Source organism: Pleurodeles waltl, chromosome 8, assembly GCF_031143425.1.
Source record: "Pleurodeles waltl isolate 20211129_DDA chromosome 8, aPleWal1.hap1.20221129, whole genome shotgun sequence".
In the NCBI taxonomy this organism is placed as follows: domain Eukaryota; kingdom Metazoa; phylum Chordata; class Amphibia; order Caudata; family Salamandridae; genus Pleurodeles; species Pleurodeles waltl.
The window spans coordinates 830,576,549-830,600,566 of NC_090447.1; the positions used below are offsets into that span (position 1 = coordinate 830,576,549).

A 24,018-nucleotide genomic window follows, 5' to 3' on the forward strand; every position below is an offset into this window, starting at 1 on the left:
GCCTACAATTTTGGATCTGGTGTTATTTATGTTAAGGCATAAAACCTGGCATAGGAGCCTCTCCAAAGTACCATGTTTAATGTTAGGAGAGGGTAGAAACAGTTGAGGGGATAGTTAAGCAAAATTCATGGAAACAAACTATTAAGTTACTGGATATTCAATAGTGTTTTGCCGGCACAACTCCTAAAATGTGTGTTCCCGAGTTGGAAAGGGAAGAGATGAACCTAGATTTCATGGATTTGTAGCTCAATGAGTTCTCTGTAGGTCAAATAAAATAGATTGGTAGAAAAACAAAATTGTATCCTTTGCACATGCACAAAGCTACAAAACTAATTCATGTGGATTGTGTGGCCTGAGGACAAGGGCGGAAGTGGAAGAGTATGCATGGCCAGCTTCAATTTCCCTGGACATCTATGCATCTTCCCAGGGCCTGATTCATACAGCATTTGTGGTGAGTTTGTAACAGGAGCAGACATGCACACTCATAAAACCAAGAGTTCACATGATTCCCTTTCGAAAATGAATTGGTCAGTCACATCTAAGCTTCAAGTAAGACATGCCTACTCATAGTTTAAGATTTGGGAATCTGGATCTTGGTGTTTATAAAGAATAGGGGAGAAGGGAGCGCAGAGTGTGGTATGAGCTATGGCATAGCAAAATTATTTTTGTTTGGTCCTTTTCCCTATTCAGTTCTCCAGATGTCTTGTAGAGTTCTCCATGTCAGATATATCTTCCTGTGGAATTCTAATTAAAAGTACATTTGTTTTGTTAGGCCATCGGTAGGGAAGTCGCAGGAAAGTGACATACAGGCTGCACTGCCTCATTATAGACACAAATCTTAAAGGAGCATGAAAATTGGATTACTTAAAAGTTTGAACTAGTGTTCCTAAAACATTGATATCTTTCATGTTCATCCTAAAAGGGTATTTTGTATGACTGTGTGAAAGTCAGCAGTTCATTTGAGGAAAACAAGCATGGTCAGTAATCCTTCATTGGAGATAGTCAGGGAGTCACCCTATAAAATGAACATGGATATTTCATATCCATGTCAGGGCATACACTCATTGATTGGTGTCTAGTGTCTTAGGAGATTTGATTTAGTAGAGTGGTTAACAGATGGGTGTGTTGATATAGCTTACTGAGTCAAGGTGTATCCACAGTAGGATAGTAGTTAGGTTAGGTGAGAAGATCAAATGAAGGGTAATGGACCATTTTCAGAAAGATCATAATTGCTTTGGCATAACTTCTCTATTATCTACCTATATCCATTAATAGACAATATAAATATTACAGCTCTGCACACTTAAACAAATAAATGATTGCACGTTTATCTGCACAAGTTGGATACTTGTGTATTTTTGTAACAAACTCACAGTAAATCCTTGATATCCTTTTTCTCCTTTAATTCCTGGATAGCCAGGTGTCCCAGGCCACCCAGAGTCACCTTTATCTCCTTTGGATCCGTGTATTCCAGCAGGACCAGGCGGTCCCTCCTGACCAGGTGGACCTGAAAAGTAGATCAAAATGTGATTATAGGAATCTATGACTACTATATTTTTTAAAGAACATCATTTTTGAGATATGTACTCTGAACATGGATGAGCAAATGTATGAGATCAGATTACAACACAGAAAAGGTACACCCCTGCATATGATTTACTATTTAGGAAAAGTGGTTGTGTCTGTCTATAATTATCTTGGTTTTGATTAGAGCGTCGGGTAGTATTTGGGTATAATCAAATGAAATGAAACATATACCCTTTGGTTTGAAGTGAGCTTTCCAATGGGTTCATTCCAAATGACTCAGTTAATCACCCCCAAGTATATTCTAAATTATTCCAGCCAAATTTATCCCTGCTCTCACACATACATAGATATTAAGTATTTCCTGCAAGATTTATGGGTTGGCTAGATCTTTCGCTGTGTTCTTTGTTTAGGGCTGTGTATTCTTTACCTCGCACCTCGAAGCAGGGACAGATTAGATTGGAATTTGGACAAAGAGCAAATCCTTAGGAGCCATAGTAAACATTGTTATATTTTGACTTAGGTCCAGAGATACTCCCCAGTGCTCTGTAAAATGGCTCATTTAAGTCAGTATTGAGTGTCCTTACAAACATCAGGCTTCAAATCCCAGGTCTGACTTTTTAATTGACTGATCCGTAGACTTTTCCAGTAATATTAATTATTAAGTATATATAAGCGCAGCCTAGCACAATTTGTGCATGGTATCATATAATCCTAGATACCGTACAGCTTCAACCATCATCATATGCATTTTATATAAATGAAAGCTATGACAAACTTAATCCACAAGAATATTTATTATCCTCTAAAACAAAAGTCCCATCATAGGTTTCATAATTTAAAATGTATGTGTTAACTTTGAGTTTATTTAAGGCTGGCATCTCTACAAAACTATGACAGGTAACTGCTGTTTATGCATGGTTCATAAGGGACATTTTTTACATATTTGGTGTTAATGCCCCCATCTTTTAAATGAATGGTGTCTCTTGTTGAAACTATTTTTGTTAACAGCAAGTATTTGCATGATTCAAACAGCAACTGATGTTCGTTGTAAGGACTCATTGCCTCAAACGATTATGAAACTGGTTAAAATATTTTGATAGTGTTACTCAATTTTTAAAGAAGAATTGTTATTATGTGACTCAGGATTTCATTTTAATTTTGTCCCACTGCACTAATAGATTAACTCTTTAGTTTCCGTAAGACCCAGAACCATGATGATATAATACCTAATATTATTATATTATCAGGGTTTTAGTTGTGTATTCCCTCAATTAATTTTGAGAGCTGCTGAAGTTGCAATAAAAAACCATTATCATCAGTCCCAGTCTTCAGAGTGAGGATAAATAACTGGCTTACACTAGTAGCTTACACAACAATGAACAATTTTGAAAGGATGACATGTAATTGAAGGCTGCCCCCCCCCCCCACAATTAACCTGGTTAACTTAATTGATACTAAGCTAGCTATTCCTCTAGTATCTGAGGGTGTATTTTAGCTTTAGATATCTTAATATTTATTTTACTTATAAAGGGCAGACTGAAGATTTAAGTTTGTTCTAGGAGCACAGATATCAGAGAACATAGATGCTAATTGTCAATGAATACATAGCAACATTTACTGAGGAACTGGAAAGTTATACTATAAATAATCAGATAATGCAGTAGGAGCGGCTAAATCTCTATCATGCCAACAAAGGGTAAAGCAATATCGTCTGGTCTTTGACCGAAGATGTTGAAGGAGTTGATGGATCTCAGTTATTATGGGGGGGTGCCGATTCCTGTGACAAAGGAGAGTAATATTAACAGTGAGGTCATCTGTAGCCTTAAAAAAACAAAAGAGGTTTGTGACTCCTTCGAGGACTGAGACTAATCCAGGAACCGGTGCCACTTCTACCAACTGATGGTCTGAAATCATGCATCCATACCTGGCTGCAATGCAAATACAGATAGTCCTTCTAAGCAGAGCATCTAACTGGTGGAGGTAAAACTCGTCTGCTTATGCAAAATTTAATAGTGAGGACTGTTGCCAACTTCAAGCACATTCTGAATATTCCCATATATCTGGTAATTAGCATTAGAGGTTAATCTGTAATTAAGGCCTATGTATTTGTGAGACAGGGTAAACCTTGAATGGGATAACTGGCTAATGGAACAGCACTCGTGTTCTTCAAAAGATCTCTGAATATTACCCCATAGGAAGACAAAAATTCAAGTCTCAAACATCATCAACTGATAACAATAGAAGGTCAAAATGTTTACACGGTCTCACCTGCAACTACATCCAGTAGGCCTGATTCACAAAGTTAAACATACACTTTCATTCATAAAAAAAAATGCATTTTAATAGTAAGAATACAAGTGTGGAGACTCTGCAGTCGGGTTGGAGAACTGTTCACATAAAAAGATAGGCATGTCCCATCTTTTTATGTGAAGAGTTCCCCGTCCGACCATAAAGTCTCCACACTCATAAACTTACTATTAAAATACAGTTTTGTGAATACTGAAAGAGTGGAAACTTACACAAACACGTAAGTTTACCTTTGTGAAACAGGCCCCGGGTGATTCCATAACTATTGTAACAATCTCTGCATGCATGTTCCTTTTTTAAATCTCTACATCACACTCAGTGACCTTTAAAATTTGTAAAAGCATTGTAAATGAGCAGAGTTGGATGAGCACCATCTGATCATATTATGGTTAGAAATACTAGAGTACCCAGAGGCATTCACACCATGTTAATCAATTCAGCAGAATATAAAGCCGCCACATAACAGGTGATAGAATGTAGGTTCTTCCCAGAATACTGCCACACCCCAGGTACACTGGGGATTCTTTCCTAAATTTACTACAGAACACCTCACATTACCACATGTACCTGCAAGTCCTGGTTGACCCTGTGGTCCTCTTGCTCCTTTCGGTCCCTCTATCGCCGAGCCGGGCAGTCCAGGAAATCCTTGTCGGCCCTCAGGACCTTGAGCACCAGAAAGTCCTTTATCCCCTTTGCTGCCAGGGAGTCCACTTATTCCTGGGAATCCTGGGACACCACTGTCTCCTTTGAAACCTATGAATAAAAAATGCATCATTTTCACAACGCTATGCATTTCCCTGAAAAAACATTAAGCAATATAGAGTTTTTCAGTGTCTATCGACTATCTATCCCACGATCTCACAATCTATCTGTCTGTAAATAGACAACTACTCTACTAATTCTTGAAAATATGACTTAGAAATCAATTATAAACATTCTGGACAGACTGTCAAAGGTATTTTCACCTTTAAGTTGAATTTATGTGGGCATTTACTTCCATTTATAAGTGCGTATCTATATTCTATATTCATATAATGTGATTTCACTATCGTAAATTGTTTGTTTACACATAATTTTCCTCCACTAAGGTGTACTATCACATATGAGTAAACCTGCTCCACTGAGTAGAATGTAGGTGCTGAAGTGCAAAGGTGCCAGCCAAGTAGGTGAATACCCACATGTATGTGAGGTCGTCTGGACTCACTAATGTTTGGCAAATAACATTTCACCTGTATACAGTCAGAGATTTACGCTGCAAGTCTAAAGCCACATGCTTGCATTTGGGTGGCATAATGTGGTTGAGCAAATGGCAAGAAACCCACTATAGGCTTCAGTGTAAAGATGCCTTCTACATTTGGATCCTTTGGAAGGTCAAAACAGGACTCAGGATGATAGCTCTAGCTGGGGTTTGACCTCAACAACCTTGTTGGAATCTAAGAACAAATGTGGGTGTTACATATTAGGAGTAGGTAAGTGTAATGTTCAGTAAAGGAACATAAGTGGAAACCCTTTCGATTCACAAAGGCTGATAAATGTAAGCGAAAGCCTGTGAACTCCAGAGACCAAGCACCCAGTACATAGGCAAGTACAAACAAATTGACCAAATTGGGGTGCTGAAATATTGTGTGAATGCACGTTTTGCTATTTTGGAAAAATCGCATGGGATGAAGCTCAGCTGGCAACAGATCTTAGGTTTTGAGGTAAGCATTGCTTGCCTCAATTGATAAAATGGTACTTCTTATCATTTGATAACACTGATTGCCATTTTAGTCAGTGTTTTTATGTCCTTTAACATGATTAAATGATAGTTTCATTTCTAATGTTGTGTGTTTACAACCTAAAACTTTATGTAAGCTTCTAGACTGTACATTTTGTGGAACGCAGACTTAGCACAAAGTTAACTTCTACATTAGTTGTGAAAACACAGAATTTGGTAAACCTTCACATGCCATGGTTAAACCTTTGGATTATATAGAAGTGATAAATGTTGCACTAGTTCACAGATGAAAATGCAACGCTATCCATTACTTAGTGCATGGATCTGCCTCATCGTTTTGTGCTTAAGATCCCTTCCTCAGCCATAGTGGTTGCCCTAGATTGCCTCATCCTTTTGTGCTGAAGATCCCCTTCATCTTCCATAGCTGTTGCCCTATCATTACATGGCATTCACAGCCACTGTGACCAATTACGAACTGAATAAGTAGCCCAAGCAAACAGTTCTTCATTGGTTACTGAAGTGTCATCATGATAATTAATGCCAGTACAATCCTGAGGACAGTGAACATCAGTGGGAAAATAGGTCAGTGTTACAATATTGGATCTGTAGCAACTACTTTCTCAAAGATAATAACCCAGACTCATGGAGACTCTGGCATGCAAGTCATGGTTTTTAGTGGAGGGGTAACAGATGTCTACACTCTAAAGTCATCTTGCACATATCATCTATTTACCAAACAGGATCAAAAGATGTAATTTAATATTACTATGCATACACTGTGCTACACACCAACACATTAACCCAACCAACAACATTCTACTGTAGATTGAATCCCCCAAGCCAACTTTAACAGTCAAATCAAAATGGGTTACTGTACTTCAGCTGCATCAGCATGGCAAATTTTCTGATATTTCAAGTGCAATTTTGTGTAAATGACAAAATACAAAAAGTAGAAATGGGATGTTAGATTGATACATGCTGACGACGCAGGCATTTCTTCTGAAATCAAATAGTGAGAAGAATTTCAGCTACATTGGGCGTGTCCAAAGAGGCTAATCAGAAGAATGTGATGCAATGAAGTCATAAGAGACATCACTGATAAATTGAACAGAAAGTAAATTTCATGGTTGGTTCACCCAGTGATGTTAATGTTCCAAAATATATGTTTGCATGTGCGGTGTTTGTTCTGGTGTACCACACAGCTCCGAGGAACGAAACAGGAACATTGCAAAAAGCAGTAACATTGGCTTAAGTCAAACATCAGTGGGCAATGTGAAGTTTCTTAATTGAATTTCTAAAAATTATAAGATGTTCCTCTTGTTGAAGAAGTTTGCTATATATCCAAGTATAACTATGTCAAACAATCAGCCAGCTAAACCCTTCAACATGGTAGATATCTCCATCAGGACTTTTTCTGTGTAAAGTGATTATGAGCACCAAAGTTCTGATAGAAGAACACTAGCTGTCAACAGCTTAATCACTCGTAAGACTACGTCTCCTCTAGACTTGGATAATCCTGACAGAGGGTTGATCACTGACCTTGCAAAGCTATTAGTTAGAGGTGATCTGGAGCCTTGAGTCTCCTTAAGGAGTTTAGATACACTGCTATAGGAGTTTTAGAAGTTATTTACCTCCCTCTTTTCCAAAGATGTATTCTCCGAGTTTTTGAAGAAGGTGTGGTTGGGCTCCATCTCAAGCCAATGATAATTTGTCTAGTGAGAAAATAGCCAAATACCTTTAACTTGAAATGTTACTTAGATGCCAAAAACATCCAGTGGAAGTACAAAGAACTTTGTTATTACTTGTGATTGCCAAACATGAATAAGGGCCTGATTTCCAGGATGGGATTACTCTGTCACAAACGTGATGGATATCCCAGCCACTGTATTATGATTCCATTATGGAAACTGTAATACGGTAGACGGAATAACTGTCACATTGTGACAGAGTAACCCATTCGCCAAGGTCTAAATAGGCCCTAAGTCATTGTGACACAGAGATACTGGTTGAAATTATCTTGCACCATACTTGTTGGGAATATAGAGAGGGGTGGAGAGACTGTAATAGATACATCCTTGATTTGGGTACTTGATTTACATAATGTTGAACAATCCTTTGTTTAAAGCTTGACTATATGAAATACTGGATGTCATTTTACTCTGTATTAAAACTGTATATTGGAGTCCCTTCCTGCACATTAACAATCATTCAATAATGATGTCTCACTACTTCTAGGTGTGCTGCATTCTGCAGCACACATAGAAATGCCAAATCGCCATTGTAGATTGTTTATGTGCAGGAAGGTGTCCCTTCCTGCACGTAAACAATCATTCCCTGTAGTATGGTGCAAGGATGCCTGTGTTGGCGTTGGCAGTTAGATTTAGTGCCATTCACTAGGGGAAACACAGGGGCCTTAATATTTTTGTAAATACGGCGCATTCCTGCATTTCAGAACTGATGCAGCACGGCGCTGCCAATTTTGGCGCAGCGTTGCGTTGCGCCAGTTCCATGTAAATATACTTCAAAGTACTTTGGATTGAGCAAGAGACGACGTTGAAGACACGATGCGAAGAGTTATGAAGTGCCACTTTGTCATCGATCCCGTGGATGGAGGTGAAGAGTCCACGCCGATCCATGCAGTCAAGGAAGACTTTGGTGTCGAACCTCTTTACGATGCAGGTGCTGCTTTGATGTTCAGCTGGGATGTCTGTCTGCATCAAGTAGCGCAGTCCGTTGAGGCAATGTCGTCGAGCAGTTGCCGCTCTGGGGCCAGAGGACAATATGTTAGTTTGGTTGGCACAAAGTCCTTGCTGCATCAACGTTGATATGGAAAAAGCTGCAGAAACCCACTTCTGAGGCCCAGGACTGAAGGGGGCACCACAGGCAAGGGCAGGACTCACAAGTGGTAGCGTTCAGCAGCACCAGGAGAGTTGCAGGCAGTCTCAAATGTTACTGAGACTGCAGGAGAATGGGGGCAAGCCAGCAAGCCCTTGGAGCCACACTGGTTCACCAAGATAGGCCTAGAGATCAGAAGGCAGAGGGCAGCTCTGCAATGCAGAAAAGCAGTTCCTTGGAACAGTCAAACAAGGCAGAGTGGCAATCCTTACAGCATAGCATTCTTTATTCCAGCAGAGTTCTTCACAATTCCAGTAGTGATCTGAATTCAGGGGGTCAGTGACCCAGTATTTATACCCAAAAGTGTTTTTGATGTGGGGGAAGACCTAGCCTGGCAGTTCGGACTGAACTGTTCCCATAGGGAGTAGGGTCAAGACTAATTTGCATACGGCTGGGTCCAAACTGGGGTGGCATGGTGAGCCAACGAACAATGGATTTAACCCAGATCTGTGACTGGGGGTGAGTATTTGAAAAGTTTCAGCACTCCATCCTTCATCTTTTTGTGCTGTTAAAGTTGCCCTATTTGGCCAGGGTATGCCCATACATGGGTTCCTTCCTCACTGTGCCACTGGATTCAAGCTAGCCTGGCTGATGGGGTGCGATACCAAGAAACCATTCCCAGGATGTTTTTTCCCCAATCCAGGGAAGACCTGGCCTGACCGTTAGTGCTGGACTTTTCCCATAGGAAGCAGGTCAAGAGTGGTTCGCATATGGCTGGGTCCAAACTTGATTGGCGCAGTGAGCAAAAAAAACAATGGATTTAACCCAGATCTGTGACTTGGGGAGTGTTTGAAAAGTTTCAGCACTCCATCCATCATCTTTTTGTGTTGCTGCCATAAATATTGACAAAATTAAACATTCAAAAGTTCCCATAGAACTGATAGGAAAGCTACAGCTAACTCAATATGTGGCTACTTGGAAGGTAAGAAATACAAAGACATGATGAGTGAATTGCTTTGATTAATTTCAGCCACTGTCATTACTTGGACTGTAATCCAGCCCATCATTTTTGCCCATCATGCCATCTCAGACAAGAACCAGCCATATGCAAATTAGACTTGGTCTTCCTGTTTCACTTAGTACATCACATTGAGAAAAACACAAAAGTGATGAGTGGATTACTGGAAATCATAGAGGCCAGTGGTAGTTACTGTGGGCCGTAATCCAGTCCATTGACGTTTAGCTACCAAAATCTAGTCCATGGCGGCTCTGCGAGGTACGGCATGAAGGTAATTCAGCAGAAACTTAACACCATATTTATATTTTGGCGCTAGACATGTCTAGCGCCAAAATATTGGAGTTAAAGTCATTTTTTGCCTGCGGAAAACTACCTTTCGTCAATGAGATTTGGCGTTCCAAGGCTATAAATGACAAAAAGGCCCTAGCGCCTGATTTATCCTACCGTGCAAAAATGGTGCATGGGACGGAAGGCGGGCCTAAATAATAGTGCTAAGCTTGGTTAGCGACATTATTTAACACCTGGGTCAGGGCAGGCATTAGAGGAACTGTGGGCCCATTTCCATGCCCTCCCCAGGCCCCAGGAACACCCCCACCACACCAAAGGGACAGCGGAGGAGGGGGGATCCCATCCCAGGTAAGTACAGGTAAGTATTTACCTTTTTTTTTAAGTGCCATGGGGGGGCCTAACTTGGGTCCCCCTATCTGGCACTGTGCCCAATGGCCATGCCCAGGGGACATAAGTTCCCTGGACATGGCCATTGGGCTGGGGACATGACTCCTGTCTTTACTTAGACAGGAGTCATGTCCATGGGGGTTGTGCGTCTAACAATGGTGCTAGTCAGGTTAGAGTCATTATTTTGACTCTAACCTGATTAGCGCCATTCTTTCACCCACAACCTCCAGTTTTCCCTACGCCTCTACCACCCGGTTAGCGTCATGTATTTTGACGCTAACCAGGCCTTAGCGTCAGCTTGTGCCATTCCTTAAATATGTCACCCAGCTGGCACTCTGGAATGTCGCTAGCCAGCGATATACTTTTTGAGGCAAAACTGCGCTAACGCATGTTTGCCTCAAAAAGTATAAATCAGGGCCTTAGTTGGTTAAATCTCTTTTGCTGAAAGACCTTCAATGAAGATTCATGAATTAATGTTTTGATAGAAGCAGCATGCTTGAGAATGCAATACTTTTGATGGTAAAACAATATGTTTAAACAAGAGAAATAAAACACTAATTTCTCACAGAGACAATATTAAACCTTTCCTGTGCTTTGATGTTGGAAAGGCAAACATTAGGAAAATAATTGATCAAAGCAAATAACAATGTTTAATGTAATTTTACCTTTTTCTCCTTTTGCACCTGAAAGCCCTGGAAGACCACGGCCTGGAAAACCTACAAATGTCAAAGCAGGTAAAATTAAAACACCTTTGAACAAAAAACTGAATTTGGAGATGAACGTTGTGTTACCAATACACATTCCCAATGCCCATGGAATAGAAACCCTTTCGGCTGATTTAGAGTTTGGCTGGGAGACTTTTCATCTGCCCATGTGGTGGAATTTCACACTGTTAAAACAGTGATAGAAAATCTGAAATACATTTGCCAAAGTGACTGATTTATAGCCGCCATCAGATAATACATTTTAGGGAGAAAACCCCTGGAGGGACTTGCCCTTCTTTACTTTTGGAATTTACTGATGGTAAAGTGGCCATATATCTGGTCTACCTTGTTGGAGGGAGAAGAGGAGGGTCAGTAAAATGTAGGGCTCCATGCTTACCTTTTTCCTCAATTTCCATGTAGGCCTTTTGTGGAGGTAACTCCGTAGACCTAGTGATGAGTCAATGACTATACATTGTGAGGTTAGTCTTTTATAAAACTTGATATAGCTGACTGGCTTTGAACCATAGTGAAGCTAATGATGATGCTGTAAGAGTCTCTGTCTGCAATCTAGGGAACATTTAATGAGCTGGTTATCCTGCCAGAGTTATAAAAAGAAATAGTCTTATTTCTAAATTAGATCCTTAGTCACCAGTGGGCCACACAAACTCAGTTCACCCCACCGTTATGAACCCTTGCATAGTACCTTGTTGTGTCTGTACGGGAAGATGCTGACACAACTGAATAGTACACTTTTATTTCTTGTCTATTTTTATTGTTGCTACATATCACTCATGGTGAAATTGATTTCAAAGTGCACACATAACAGTAGGTCCCCACAAAATGAGAGCAGAACAAGCTGAAGAGGTGAAAGGCCAGGAGTAGCAGGTCTAGCACCTCATGGAAGATATGCATTTCAGTCCTTTGTGGTACTTCATAAACTCATTCTCAAGGTGGGGAGGCAAAGGAAGCTGTGCTAGAGTAATAAGCCTTGAGTGTGTCAGGTTATCTCCCAGCTCAGTTAATAACTTCTTTGTTGAGGCCAATTGTAGGTACTGACATTCTGATGCAATAAGTTGTCTTGGCTAATATGAAATATGCTCAGGTTTTGCTGCTCTCTTGTGTTAATTGCCTATATTTAATTTTTATTACTTTGAGGTCATACTGTTGTCATTTAATATCGTGATCTGAAGATCTTTTTTTAGCCAGAAAATCCATATTAAGTTTCAAATTATATAATGGACATCTAGCTTCCACCTGAATGAAAGAAGACCCACAGCTGGGCGAAAGCCACTTCCTCATTATGAAGCAATAACCTGGGGGGTGGCTCATGATGAAAGTAATCCAGTGCTTCTTTGACAGTGAGCGGACCTGATTTGCATGTGTGCATTCACTTGTAAATCAAATTGTGTTACTCACAATCCTATAATACCCCATTAGTGTTAGGCTATTCAGCTCTGTAAGGGCATATATTAGCCACAGGTGGATCATTCCTTAGGGTCTACATGTGAATAATGTAGTCAGGGGCCACTAGAGGGCTTTCTCGGGATCTGCTAGTGTATGCTTACATACAAAATTGATGCCATCTACTCCACATACTCCAACTACAAGAGGACCACATAGTTGTCCACTGCCCAGTAGATAAATGTCTGCTTGGCAGAGAAACCGTCTGCATTTTTTTTTTTTCTTATCTGCTCATTGCAAGAGACACTCCTAGGTTAAACTCTATCTTTCAGGGCTTTACCAACCATTTGAGAGCGTAGTTAATGCCCACCTTGTTGGAAGGAAAGTCTTATGTAACCGCAAGAGACTTGTATCGTTTTGTCGAACCTACCAATATTTTTGTTAAATAGCTCAATAAAGGTGGTGAGATAGACCACCTAAGATTCAAGGCAAATTCAGCCTTTTTTTTTACTTTAATTGCATGGCAAAGTTGTTTTGTGTCATTGAAAAAATTCACCCTGCAGAGGAACCTAAATGAATAGATTCCACGCCTCAAAATGAAAAACGGCTTTTACTTGGCATGCTAATGGCTTTCTGGAAGACAAATTGCTCCAGAAAGGTTCAGCCCACCAAGAGCTTTTCTGTTTTCCAGACAAAGCAGCTAATCAGAATGGAGTAAATACAGCAAACAATTATCGTTCATTGGAGGGTGACCAGTCTTATTAAATCTGATTAAAAACATTACTTCAGTAATTGTGTTGGACCAACTTTAGATCAATCTGAACTGGTATTTATGGTTAGACCATTCTCTTTTGCTGCTATCTATTAGAAGAGGTGGAGTGGCCTGCACCTTTTGTGCTGATAACAGTTCAGGAAGGCATGGGTTTTCCCACTGTGGCAGCGTGGTACCAGGAATCCTGTAGTAGTTAGGGGTCACTAAAGGATTCTTTGCTTTATCGGCATGCCATTTCCCATCATACAAAAGCATATACTAAAAAGGTGCTTGGACATCTACTTCTGTTGACACAAAAATGCCAATATTGCCCACCAATAAAGTTCATTATTTCACATGCAATTTTCACATGAAAACAAGATTTTGCATTTACCTGGATCTCCCTTGTCACCGGGTGTCCCTGGAATTCCATCATAACCAGGCTCACCTTTTTCACCAATGGTACCAGGTAGTCCTGGCTGACCCGGCCCACCTGAAAAACATCAATTTTAAGTCAAAAGTGCACTAGTTGCTTCTCTCAGTTGGTCATCGCCTGGTTTTGAAAACTGAAATAAGATGAAGGAATCCAAAGGCAATTCTGCCCTGGTCAAAAACATAAGATACAGGAACCAGACATTTTATGCAAAATAAATTAATTAAGACCCTCAAATTCGTGGCAAATTTATAATGTGAAGACCTTCTTTATCCTTTTCCAGATATTTGCAAAAAAACTCCTCTATAAATCTGCTGATACACAAACATTGGAAAGTGTAGCCAGGAGTCAAATAAAGTGTAAACTATGTCCTCAATATGAATTATAAAAAGTCAAAAAAGGCTAGCTGCTTCAATGATAAGTTATTGATGTTCCTGCAGGTTTCTCATCATTGAGGCATTATCAGGTGTCAGAGTATATGCAAAATATTATTCAACAGTGACCCCCTCCATAACACATTGGTGCCTAAACTGTGCCTACCACAGCGTCACAGGAATCCCTGCTTTAAGTGATGCAACAATTTCATAAAGGAATCACATGTTCTTGATGCCTATGTTCCATCTAACGTTCCCTCCACCACATGGTCCAGGCTCTTAGGACAGAAAGGAAATCAGAAATAACTTTAGCCAAGAACACTATTAACCATAGAAGGGAAGGGAGAGGGTGCTGAGGAATCTATGTGAGGATCAAATATCCCACAGAAAGACAACTATATATTGAAAGACCGCCCTTCAAAGTAGTTGTTCTACCATAGCATCAAAGTCCTAATAACAATGCTTTTCCGAAGTACGACCAGACAATCATGTTGCTTCCTGACACATGTTGAGAATTTGTGACATGGTGACTGTAATGTAAGCTTAGTTTGCAAAATGTGAGGTGCTAGGATCACAACATAAATCTGTTTTCTAATAGGAATGATGCAGATCTCTGAAGGCATACCTTGCTCCCCTTTAGATCCTGGGATACCATTGATGCCAGGAAGTCCTTCCACTCCTTTTTCCCCTGGTGTACCTGGGCTGCCTGAAGAAATCAAGATGGCAATGTGATCACCTGTCTCTTTATATGCTGCCTTATATTCTAATTCATGTAGATAAAGTACTTGCCTGGATAGCCAGGAGAACCAGGAAATCCTTTGGGGCCTGGTGAGCCATGCATCCCGGGCATTCCAGTGTCACCTTTGTCACCTTTCTCTCCAGGAACACCCTGTACACCTACTCTACCTGGCTCACCCTATAAAGGGAATAGTAACCAGGCATTAAAATAAAATACATGACACTGTGGACACATATGCAAGGGAAAACAGTACAGAGGCACCAAACAAGTTCAATCTATAATCAGGCAAAAACAACGTCAGGTTGTATTGGCTACATAAATGCAACATATACATGAAGTGACATGCTAGCAACAAAAAAGAAAATAAGTAAACAGCAAAATCCGTAAAGGGTTTGTACAAAACAATTTGCCTTTCAATGTTAGCTCCTACTGAAAAAGGTCTGTTCACCTTTTTCTCAAAACGTGTTGCACCAAGTTGCAGAAGGGGCTCATTTAAGTTTGGGCCAATGTCCCACTGGTAAGCCAGGATGATGGAGGCATGGTCACAATGGCTGGTGGGAATTTGATTCCTGTGCTGTGACAGCTCCCTTCACAAAAAGAAAGGTTTGCCAAATGAGAACCATGTTTAAAACTCCTGTTGTGCAAACTTTTTTGTATTGAGAAAATAAGGAAACAAAACAGGAGTTTGTTTTCTCAATACAAAAATGTAAAGGCCCACTATGCAGAACTACATGCGGCTTTGCCAACAAAAACATGTCACTTCCTCTGTTTCCAGGCAAAGCAGGGAAACTGGGAGTTTGGCAAAGCAAGATAGCCACGGATTTATGGCAGCCCTCCAGCTCCACCAAACCCTAAGTGACCTCAATTTTCTTTCAAGAAATGTTCACAATGTTATTTTTCCATTATGGTTGCATGTGTTGCTATTGTAGGCCACAATTTAACCAAGCAACAACAATGATTTACAGTTGTGTATTTTGATGGATAAAGATTAGGGGAATCATGAACTGTGGATGACATGACTGATGAATTGTTACTTTAATTTCTCAATTGATGTTGTGACCAATTGAAAAAAGATATGGCTATTAATTATTGGCTTTGAATGTAACTCTTACTGAATTACATGGATCATTCTTAAGTTTCTCCACCTGTCCATTACAAGGATAGTGCAACATATCCATTAAAATATTGTTAAAAAGTCATAAATGACAGAAATAGATCCAACTGTACATGAAAAGGACTTTGTGAAGTCACTCAGCCATAAGCCTCACACCTCTAGATGACCATGCACCTTGGAGGCAACTAGCACTATCCTATTTAATGTTTGATAGGGAATATTTTTTATTTTATAATATTTGGAACCATCTTTTGCCTATTAATATTTGTGATCTCTTCCCTCCTCCTTCCCTAGCTGACGAGTGACATGTGAAAAGAAAAAGTATATTTTTGTGGCACAAAGCTTATTTTTGTGGGACAAAGCGTTGGTTTGATAACCACTACTAAAAATATTTTCCACTGATACCTCAAACTAAAAAATGCAAACTTCTCTTTTGTCAAGCTTTTGTTAGTGCTACCATGCCCATCTTTTAATTTTGTGGCCAGGATGCTTCCTTGTAATACTTCCAAAATTTAGTCAAACATGTTGCTTTATTTAAAAAAAGACAGGTGCATACAGAATAGCGATCTCTGTGTAAAAATTCAGCTTGATGATTTCTTCTATGGAAACTAAGGTGCTACTGCTTTCACCTGTTCATGCTGAAGCACAGTAGAGACACTGGATCCGGGTAAATATGGAGCTATTTCCAAAAGTTCCAATTAATTAGGATGATGCAGGAACCTGAACATGCCATGGCAGTGGATCAGTCACTTATTCCTGAGGGGGTATTGAGTAAGATGGTCCCAAGATAGTCCGTATGTTCTAAAAGAGGTATACATTTATTTTCTTCCTTGCTTCTTACACAGCTAGAATAAGTTCAGTCAGCTAAGTACAATCTGCTCTCTAAGTCTAGAAGGGAAGGCTCATGGTCACCCTGTGTCCCTATTATGGTTGGTACCGTTATGCTTCACTGCTCATTTGTAATCAATTATTCAAAGTAAGTGGTGACAATATATTCTCTAAACAGGTGCATTTTGGAGTCAGAATGTACCTGTGATAACAAAATAAACACCATGAGTTCATAGGCATATGATACTGTACCATATGTCATAGACTTATTTTATTCTTACACTTATCATTAAAAGCAATAGTTGTTTCTTTATCAAATGAATAATAATTCTTGTACTGTAATACTATAAAAAATGAAGGCTCAAAGAGTCAATCAGTATTAGACATTGTCAAAGTAATTGAATGTGTTGTGTGGATGGTCGGGCAGAAAGGTGAGAAATAATGAATGAGAAACTAGTGTGGATTAAGGGTGGAGTTACTTAGTGACGGAATAGCTAAGTTCAGCAAGTTTATCCATTTAGGAAACAAACATGGAAAATAAATTTAGTATTTTTTAATTGGCCTGATGCATAATTACACTCAATATCTTGAAAAGCTGACTGTGTTTTCTCATTCAGTGGCTTCACAAGAAAACTAGTGTGATCAAGTGTTAGGAATGGTCCTCTTTGTAAGGTCACTCCCAAACCTTTTGCCTTTTTCCCTCCACTTTTGCTGAATTTGTTTTTGTTAGCCTTTGGACTCTGTGCACTTTAACACTGCTAACCAGAGCTAAAGGACTTGTGCTGTCTCCCTAAAACATGGTCTGATTGGTATATATCAATTTGGTATATTAATTTTACCTATAGGTCCCTAGTAAAGCACACTACATGTGCCCAGGGCCTGTAAATTAAATGCTATTAGTGGGTCTGCAGCACTGCCTGTGCAACCATCTTAAGTAGTACCTTAAAATATGTCCCAGGCCTGCCACAGCAGCCTGAATGCAGTGTCCCACTGCCATATCGACTTGGCATTACAAACTCCTTGCCAAGCCTTAAATGCCCCTTTTACTAAATATAAGTCACCTGTAAGGTAGGCCCTAGGTAGCCCATAGGGCAGGGTGCTATGTGATTAAAAGACAGGACATATAATTTTAAGTTTTACATGCCCTAGTAGTGAAAAACTCTCAAATTAGTTTTTCACTACTTTGAGGCCTACCCTTCCCTTGAGATAACATTGGGGATTCATTATTACATTTAATAAGCTGTATTTCCTGATTGGGAAGGGGTAGACCTATCCTGTTTAGTAGCTATGGAATTCTAATGATAAATCCTTTTAATAGTAAAGTCGGATTTATTGTTACAATTTTGAAAATACCACTTTTAGAAAGTTGGTATTTTCCTGCCCTTAACTCTGTGGGCCTGCAACCTGTCTCCAATACACGTCTGGGGTGGGCTTACGACTGTACTTGTGCATACCCTCTAGATAGGCACACACAAAGGGAGCTTAGGTGTGACTCGATGGACCCTGATGGGCCATTAACTGGCTTAATGTGGGGCGGAGCTAAGCACAGCCCCACTTGCACATGGATAAGCTCTGTCCTGTCTCCTCACAATAGGCCTAAGGGCCCTGTATTGTCACTCCAGCCGGCTTGGAGGTAGGGGAGGAAGGGGATTACCTGCACTGTAAAACAAAGGTCTAGAAGGTTCTCCCACCTTCCAGAACCAGGGCACCAAATTATGAATACTGGACCTCAAACACCACCACTTCAGTATATCTCTGGACTTGTGGATACTCTGCTAGGATGAAGGACTGCTTTGTTGCTACAAGGAATGCTACTCTGCTGGACTGCTGCTCTGGAAGAACTGCTTTCTTCATGTGCTGACCTGCTGCCCTCCTTGCCTAGGTGAGAAGAAGTAGACCCACAACTTTTGAACACAAAACCAGAGTGACTCCAAGGGCTGGCTGGCATGTCTCTTGCTCCTCTGAAGTCTCAGGGACACAAAATACTTCCAACTTATCACCTCCAGCACCTGGACTTTGCTTCTTGCAAGTCTTGCCTTGGCAAGTGGTGCCTATCTAGTCCTGGGCCCTTGGAAGTGGGTATAAAGTGCTACTCCAATCTAAAATCCATGCATGAACGCCATTGCGCCACTCGGAACTGGCACATCTACATCGATACCAAGGCATCATCACTGTTGTGAGGATTGAGGACACTGCATCGCTGTCCATGCCAGTGCATGGCTGCTGCTGCAAGGATCAGGAGCACCTCAACACCAACTGTGTGACACATCACCTCCATTCCCAACGTATCTCTGACTTTGCGTGGCTCACAACTGACACATCGGCTATATCTTCAGGATCGACGACAGCGCATCGCCTTCTTTGCTCCTTGCATCTTGTTCTCTACATCGAAGCAACCATGTACCAAGATACACTTCCAGCGGGACAGGACTGGTCCCTGTATCTGACCTGCTCTCCATTGCGATAGCCTGACTTTTCAAATTTGACACGGTCCAGCGCGACCAGATAGCCCCGCTTGGCATTTTATATTTTGAGCACTACACTTCAGTTAATTCATACCTTGAGTTCTACTGATTCCATTCTTGTCATTTTGGTCTTGTTTTATTAAATAAATTAGGCACTATTTTTCTAACCAGGTGTGTTGTCTTTTTGGGTGGTGTTTTCACTGTTTTACTGTTTGAAGTTTTACAAAAATACTTAACACATTGCCTCTTGAGTTATGCCTGACTGTTCTGTGCCAGTCTACTGGAGGTGAGCGCAGGTTAATTTAGGGTGAGTTGGTGAATTACCCTGTCTAGGATTGTGGTTCCTGCTTGGACAGGGTTCATACTTCTGCTAACCGGAAAATCAATTTCTAATAATAAGCAAACACTGATATGATAGCCACAGGTTTGAGACAGTGTTTCAACAGATTTGCTACATTGTCGAAAGGATGCGCTTATAACAGTTCCAAGAATTTCATACAGAAAGCTAATTGCACACCTAGGACCAGTCATCTGTGCAGATTCTACTTTATGATTTATAAAATGTGAATTTGCAAACAGTTAATTACATCTCTATGGTGTCATTTTATATTTGGGTAAACCTCATATGAGCAGCTAATGATAATTTGAGGCCAGGGAGAATCGTATACTTTTAACTTTGTGGGTATTCACAGCGCTTATTAAGTAGTTTCTCACCCTGAAAATAGTAATGAAAAATCTACTCCCCTGAAGGGAAGGATTAAATCGGAGCTGGGAAATGCGGGCTAGACACTGAATATTGGTGTAGGTATTGAAGGGGTTTTGTCCAAGGGATCAATAGCTGCACAGTAAAAGAACAAAAAAAGGTAATTCTGCATTAATTAGTTGAGGTGGTACGTTTACACAGTCAGAAATATAAAGATGTCAATATCATCCATACTTTTTCTCCAGGAAATCCTGGGAGTCCGATGCCAGGGAAACCAGTTTCTCCTTTTATCCCTTTATCACCTTTTAACCCTGTAAATCCTGGCTGGCCTGGTGGGCCTGGAACTCCAGGCACACCTTTTTCGCCGGGTGTACCTGCAAAGAGAGTTAGCATACAAATAATTGCAAACAAATTATACTAGAAACACCTCATATATCAATAAATATCTTTGATAAAAAATAAAAAAAAGTATATATTCGGAAGATTAATAATTCAGAAACAATTGCAAAATCTGAAATGAGAACATAGATAAATGTTCTATTCCCTGAAAAACTACATTATTGTTGGGCACTGCACAAAGGAGAAATGGCAGGTTGTTCTTGAAGGGAAAGGTCAATACAGTGTTTAGGCTTTTTTTTCTACAAGAAGTATCTATGGATGCCACAAATGTAATCTGTGTAGTTCGGGAATGACTGGTGGATGCACTGTTGTAGCGAGATAAATCGATTTGTAAAGATATAACCATATAAAGTGAGAGAGTTTCTTAACCAGAACTAACAGAACTAACAATTTAACAAGCAGTGGATCATGGGAGAGACTGGACTGACTTTCATCATTCCTACAAATACTGGAATACATATTGCAGGTACCCCACCTCTACAGGAACAACACTACCAACAATTAGTGATAGATTTAATAAGGCCTGCACCCCAATCCAAAATAATTCTCCTGTAATACATCCCTTAACTCTGCAAGCAGTGATAATTTAAATTGTGAAAAATGCCCTTACTTCATGACATGCCATTTCAAATGGAGCTGTGAGTCAAGGTTAACCTAATGGGATTTTCCAGATGCGCAGTAGGTGTTGTAATCCTTTCCACTGCTTTAAAGTTGGGGCAAAACTATGATGTTCCACAAAGAATGTTGGGCCAGATGTATAAAAAAAACGATTTCCCTTTTTTTAAGAAATCGCTATTTAAGAAATGCAAAATCGTATGTATGATTTTTGTGATTCGGTAATAGCGATTTCTTAAAATTCGCAAATGCTATTACCGAATTGCAAAACGAGAATTCGACCCCATACGCACCTATGGGCCTGTTGTGAATGTTTTTGCATTTCCCAAATTGCGAATTCCAGTTAGGAATTCACAGATTAGGACATGCAAATCCCATGGTGCTGGGGGCCTATGGCCCCCTCTGCTGCACCCCAAAAATATTTTTACGGACATGTGAAGCTCACAATGCCTTAGGGGCATGTGTGCGCTACATGTCAATTTAAAAAATGCATTTATAATGCAGTTTGAAAATTTGCACATGGTTACCACCAAACTTTAATTTGTAGTAATTGCATTTCCTAAATGCCCAATGCGCATTTAGGAATTGCTTGATACATGTGCTTTGGAAATCGCAAATAGGAATTCTCTATTTGCGATTTCCAATTTAGAGAATCACAGTTTGCAATTCTCTAAATGGAGTCGCAATTCTAAGGAATCGCTATTTTAGCGATTCCTTTAAATTGCACTGCGAGTGCCTTTTAGACATTGTGAAAGGCATTTTGCATTCACAATCGGCCGAATTTTGAAATTTGCACCGTTTGTGAATGCAAAAAAGCTTGATACATCTGGCCCGTTGTCCTTTTTTCACTAAGAGATATTAAAGGTGGTGGGCGTCCTACTGTGATGTCACTTTGAGCTAGAGGTTCTTGTAATCAGTATACTAGTAGATGTAGATGCCATAGCCCACTCCAAGATACCCCAGTAACATTAGGATGACAGAGTAAAGATTGCACATTTCGGTAGATAAGATGGAACCCTTTCACAATCAGAGTCGCAAACTACTGAGTGCAAGGTCCAGGGTGCATGAAAAATGCGGATTTATTTCCGCGTACAAGTCATACATATGGAACAGGCAGGAAACTCTAAATGCAAAACTTTCAGCTAATTTCCATGGCATATGGACGCAGACATCGTGTTACACCTGTAGCTTTTCTGCAGTCATTAGTCACACCTAGAACTCTAGGTTTAGTGTCACCAGGTAAGGAAAGAGGATGCAATGCAAACGACTTTATAGCTGTTCAATTCTGGTTATTCAGAATTATTTAGCCCTTGTAAACCACTAATAGCAAGCTGAGAGTTACTGATGGTAAAGATAAAACACTCTTCTCTTCTAATAATCGAGAAAGACCAGCTTCTTCATATATCTGTTTCATGAGTAAGTTGCTGCAGCACCAGACCCAGAAGAACCAGAGCCAGTGTGCGAAATACCATTAAAAGAGGAGGAGCCACCCAGGGCACTTTTCAAGATTGAGAATGGTTTCAGAACTGTGGGAGCCATCAAACATTGAGATTCTAATAGTAACACAGGGTAGCCAGGCTCCTTAAAGGGAGTTATTGTAATACCCCATGAGCAAAATAAATCTCTCCTGGAGAGAATAGACTGAGCTATTGTGGCAGAAGTTAGTATAACCAAGGTAGAGTCTCTTGGATAGGGCCCCCTGGAATCCAAGAATTAGATGGACACAATTTCCTTAGAACCAATGTAATTAAGATCCGAGGTAGCATTAAGGATTCTTAAAATATTCCCCCTGTTCAATATGTCGTGGGGGCTCCTAGACTGATATTCTAGGGTAAACACAAATTTTAAAGTTGAGCTTCCCACTTGAGTCCTGAAAAGGTGCATGGGAACTGGAGGCTGTGGCGGTTCCTCTACCATCGGTAGTCCTGCAGTACCCCCGAGACCAGATTTTCAACAGAAACGGTCCGCAGGCTTGGAGGCAAGATTGCAGGACCCCCGGGACCAGATTTTCAATGGAAACGGTCTGCAGGCTTGAAGGCAAGATTGCAGGAGAACTGCTTCTGTTAGCAGATGCCAATTTAGAGGAATTAGGGGAACCGGGGGCCGGAACATCGCCAATCGTATTCCCATGGACAGTTTTGGATACAAACAGTGTGGTGATTGGGCGAGCAGGTCCTCCACCACCCCAATGAAGGGCTGCCGAAACCAACACAGTGCCGGAGTTGCATTTCTCACCTGAAACCAAGTAGTCCTTAAAGAAGGAATCAGTTTCCTGCCCAGTTCTTGCCGCCAAGGGGACATTGACAGGCACAAGTTGGAGGGGGTTGGGAGGTGAAGTCACCCTAGGAGCACCTTGGGGCTGCAAGGGCAGCTGCACCTCGGAACAGGCCGATAGCTGGACGTTTGTCAAAGATCCTTGAAGGGGTTGGCTCCGCCTACCGTTCCGTTGTTTGCGGAGTCTTTTTTTTCCCCTCTTGCTCAACAAAGGGGGAGCCACAGCATGGACTCCTGAGGACATTGGTAGAACTAAGGCAGGTTGTGCAGGGGTGCTGGGAAGATGAGAAGAGGCAGGCATCACGGGCTCAAGCTCGAGAGAAGGGGAAGACGTGGAGGCATCCAAGGCCTCAATGACCGAGTCCAGAGCTCCGGTAGCACCTGGCCGAGAAAGATTGATCGAAGTTACACTCTTAACTGGACAAGGTTTGTCCAAAGTTTCTGGCTGGGAGGACCCCCGAACAAAATCAAAAGGAGCCCTCGGATTCGACGAAGGAATCGAGGACACAGGCGCTGAAGATAGCCTCTTGGTTTTGCATACAACTGAACTTAAAATTGTAGGTAAGGATGACAAACTTTCGATGATTGGAGAACAGCAACATGACGGTTGTACATAGTTGGAGCTTGTCTGTGCGTTGGTAATAAGCTGGTTGAGATTCTAAATTTTTTGATCGATGCCAGCTACATAAGAAGCCAATGTGTTCAGCAGATCAACTTGGACATCCAATTTATCAGAGTGGTAGTTCAGAACCAGCACAGTCGATTGAAGAGTTTGCAGAAGCTGAGGACAGGCCGAGCAGGTTTCCGTGAGCGTAAGAGGGGGCACAGAGTTAGGGTCCTTGCCGGTACCGCTCAGAGGATCAGATTGAAGACAGGAGTAGTCAAGGAGTGATTGGTCGTTAAGCTCGCCTTTGATGAACTTGGTTTGAGAGCTGGGGGCAGCCCCACTAGAAGACTTTAATGGTAACATTGGATGGATGCTACCCGTTGAACTCCGGACCCATTGGGCTGCTGAGGGCCTGGATGGCAGGAAGGAGTCATGGTCCTGCAGGGGATCATGGCAGCCTGCAGACGGCCCAATCGGCCCAGCCAACCGATGAGGAGCTGCTGGAGAGGCCACTGAAGGAGGCACCCCCACC

The 24,018-nt window shown here is 41.0% G+C and overlaps 1 protein-coding gene across 1 annotated transcript in view; it reads right to left on the bottom strand.

Moving 5' to 3' along the window:
- Positions 1-24,018, bottom strand: part of COL4A1 (collagen type IV alpha 1 chain) — a 521,418-nt gene that overhangs the window by 69,700 nt on the left and 427,700 nt on the right. The window contains exons 37-43 of the mRNA XM_069205109.1: positions 19,826-19,965; positions 14,528-14,658; positions 14,368-14,444; positions 13,330-13,428; positions 10,745-10,795; positions 4,402-4,587; positions 1,374-1,507 (exon numbers count right to left, since the gene is read on the bottom strand). Coding sequence (XP_069061210.1) covers positions 1,374-1,507; positions 4,402-4,587; positions 10,745-10,795; positions 13,330-13,428; positions 14,368-14,444; positions 14,528-14,658; positions 19,826-19,965 — 818 coding nt within the window. The remainder of the gene's footprint in view (positions 1-1,373; positions 1,508-4,401; positions 4,588-10,744; positions 10,796-13,329; positions 13,429-14,367; positions 14,445-14,527; positions 14,659-19,825; positions 19,966-24,018) is intronic.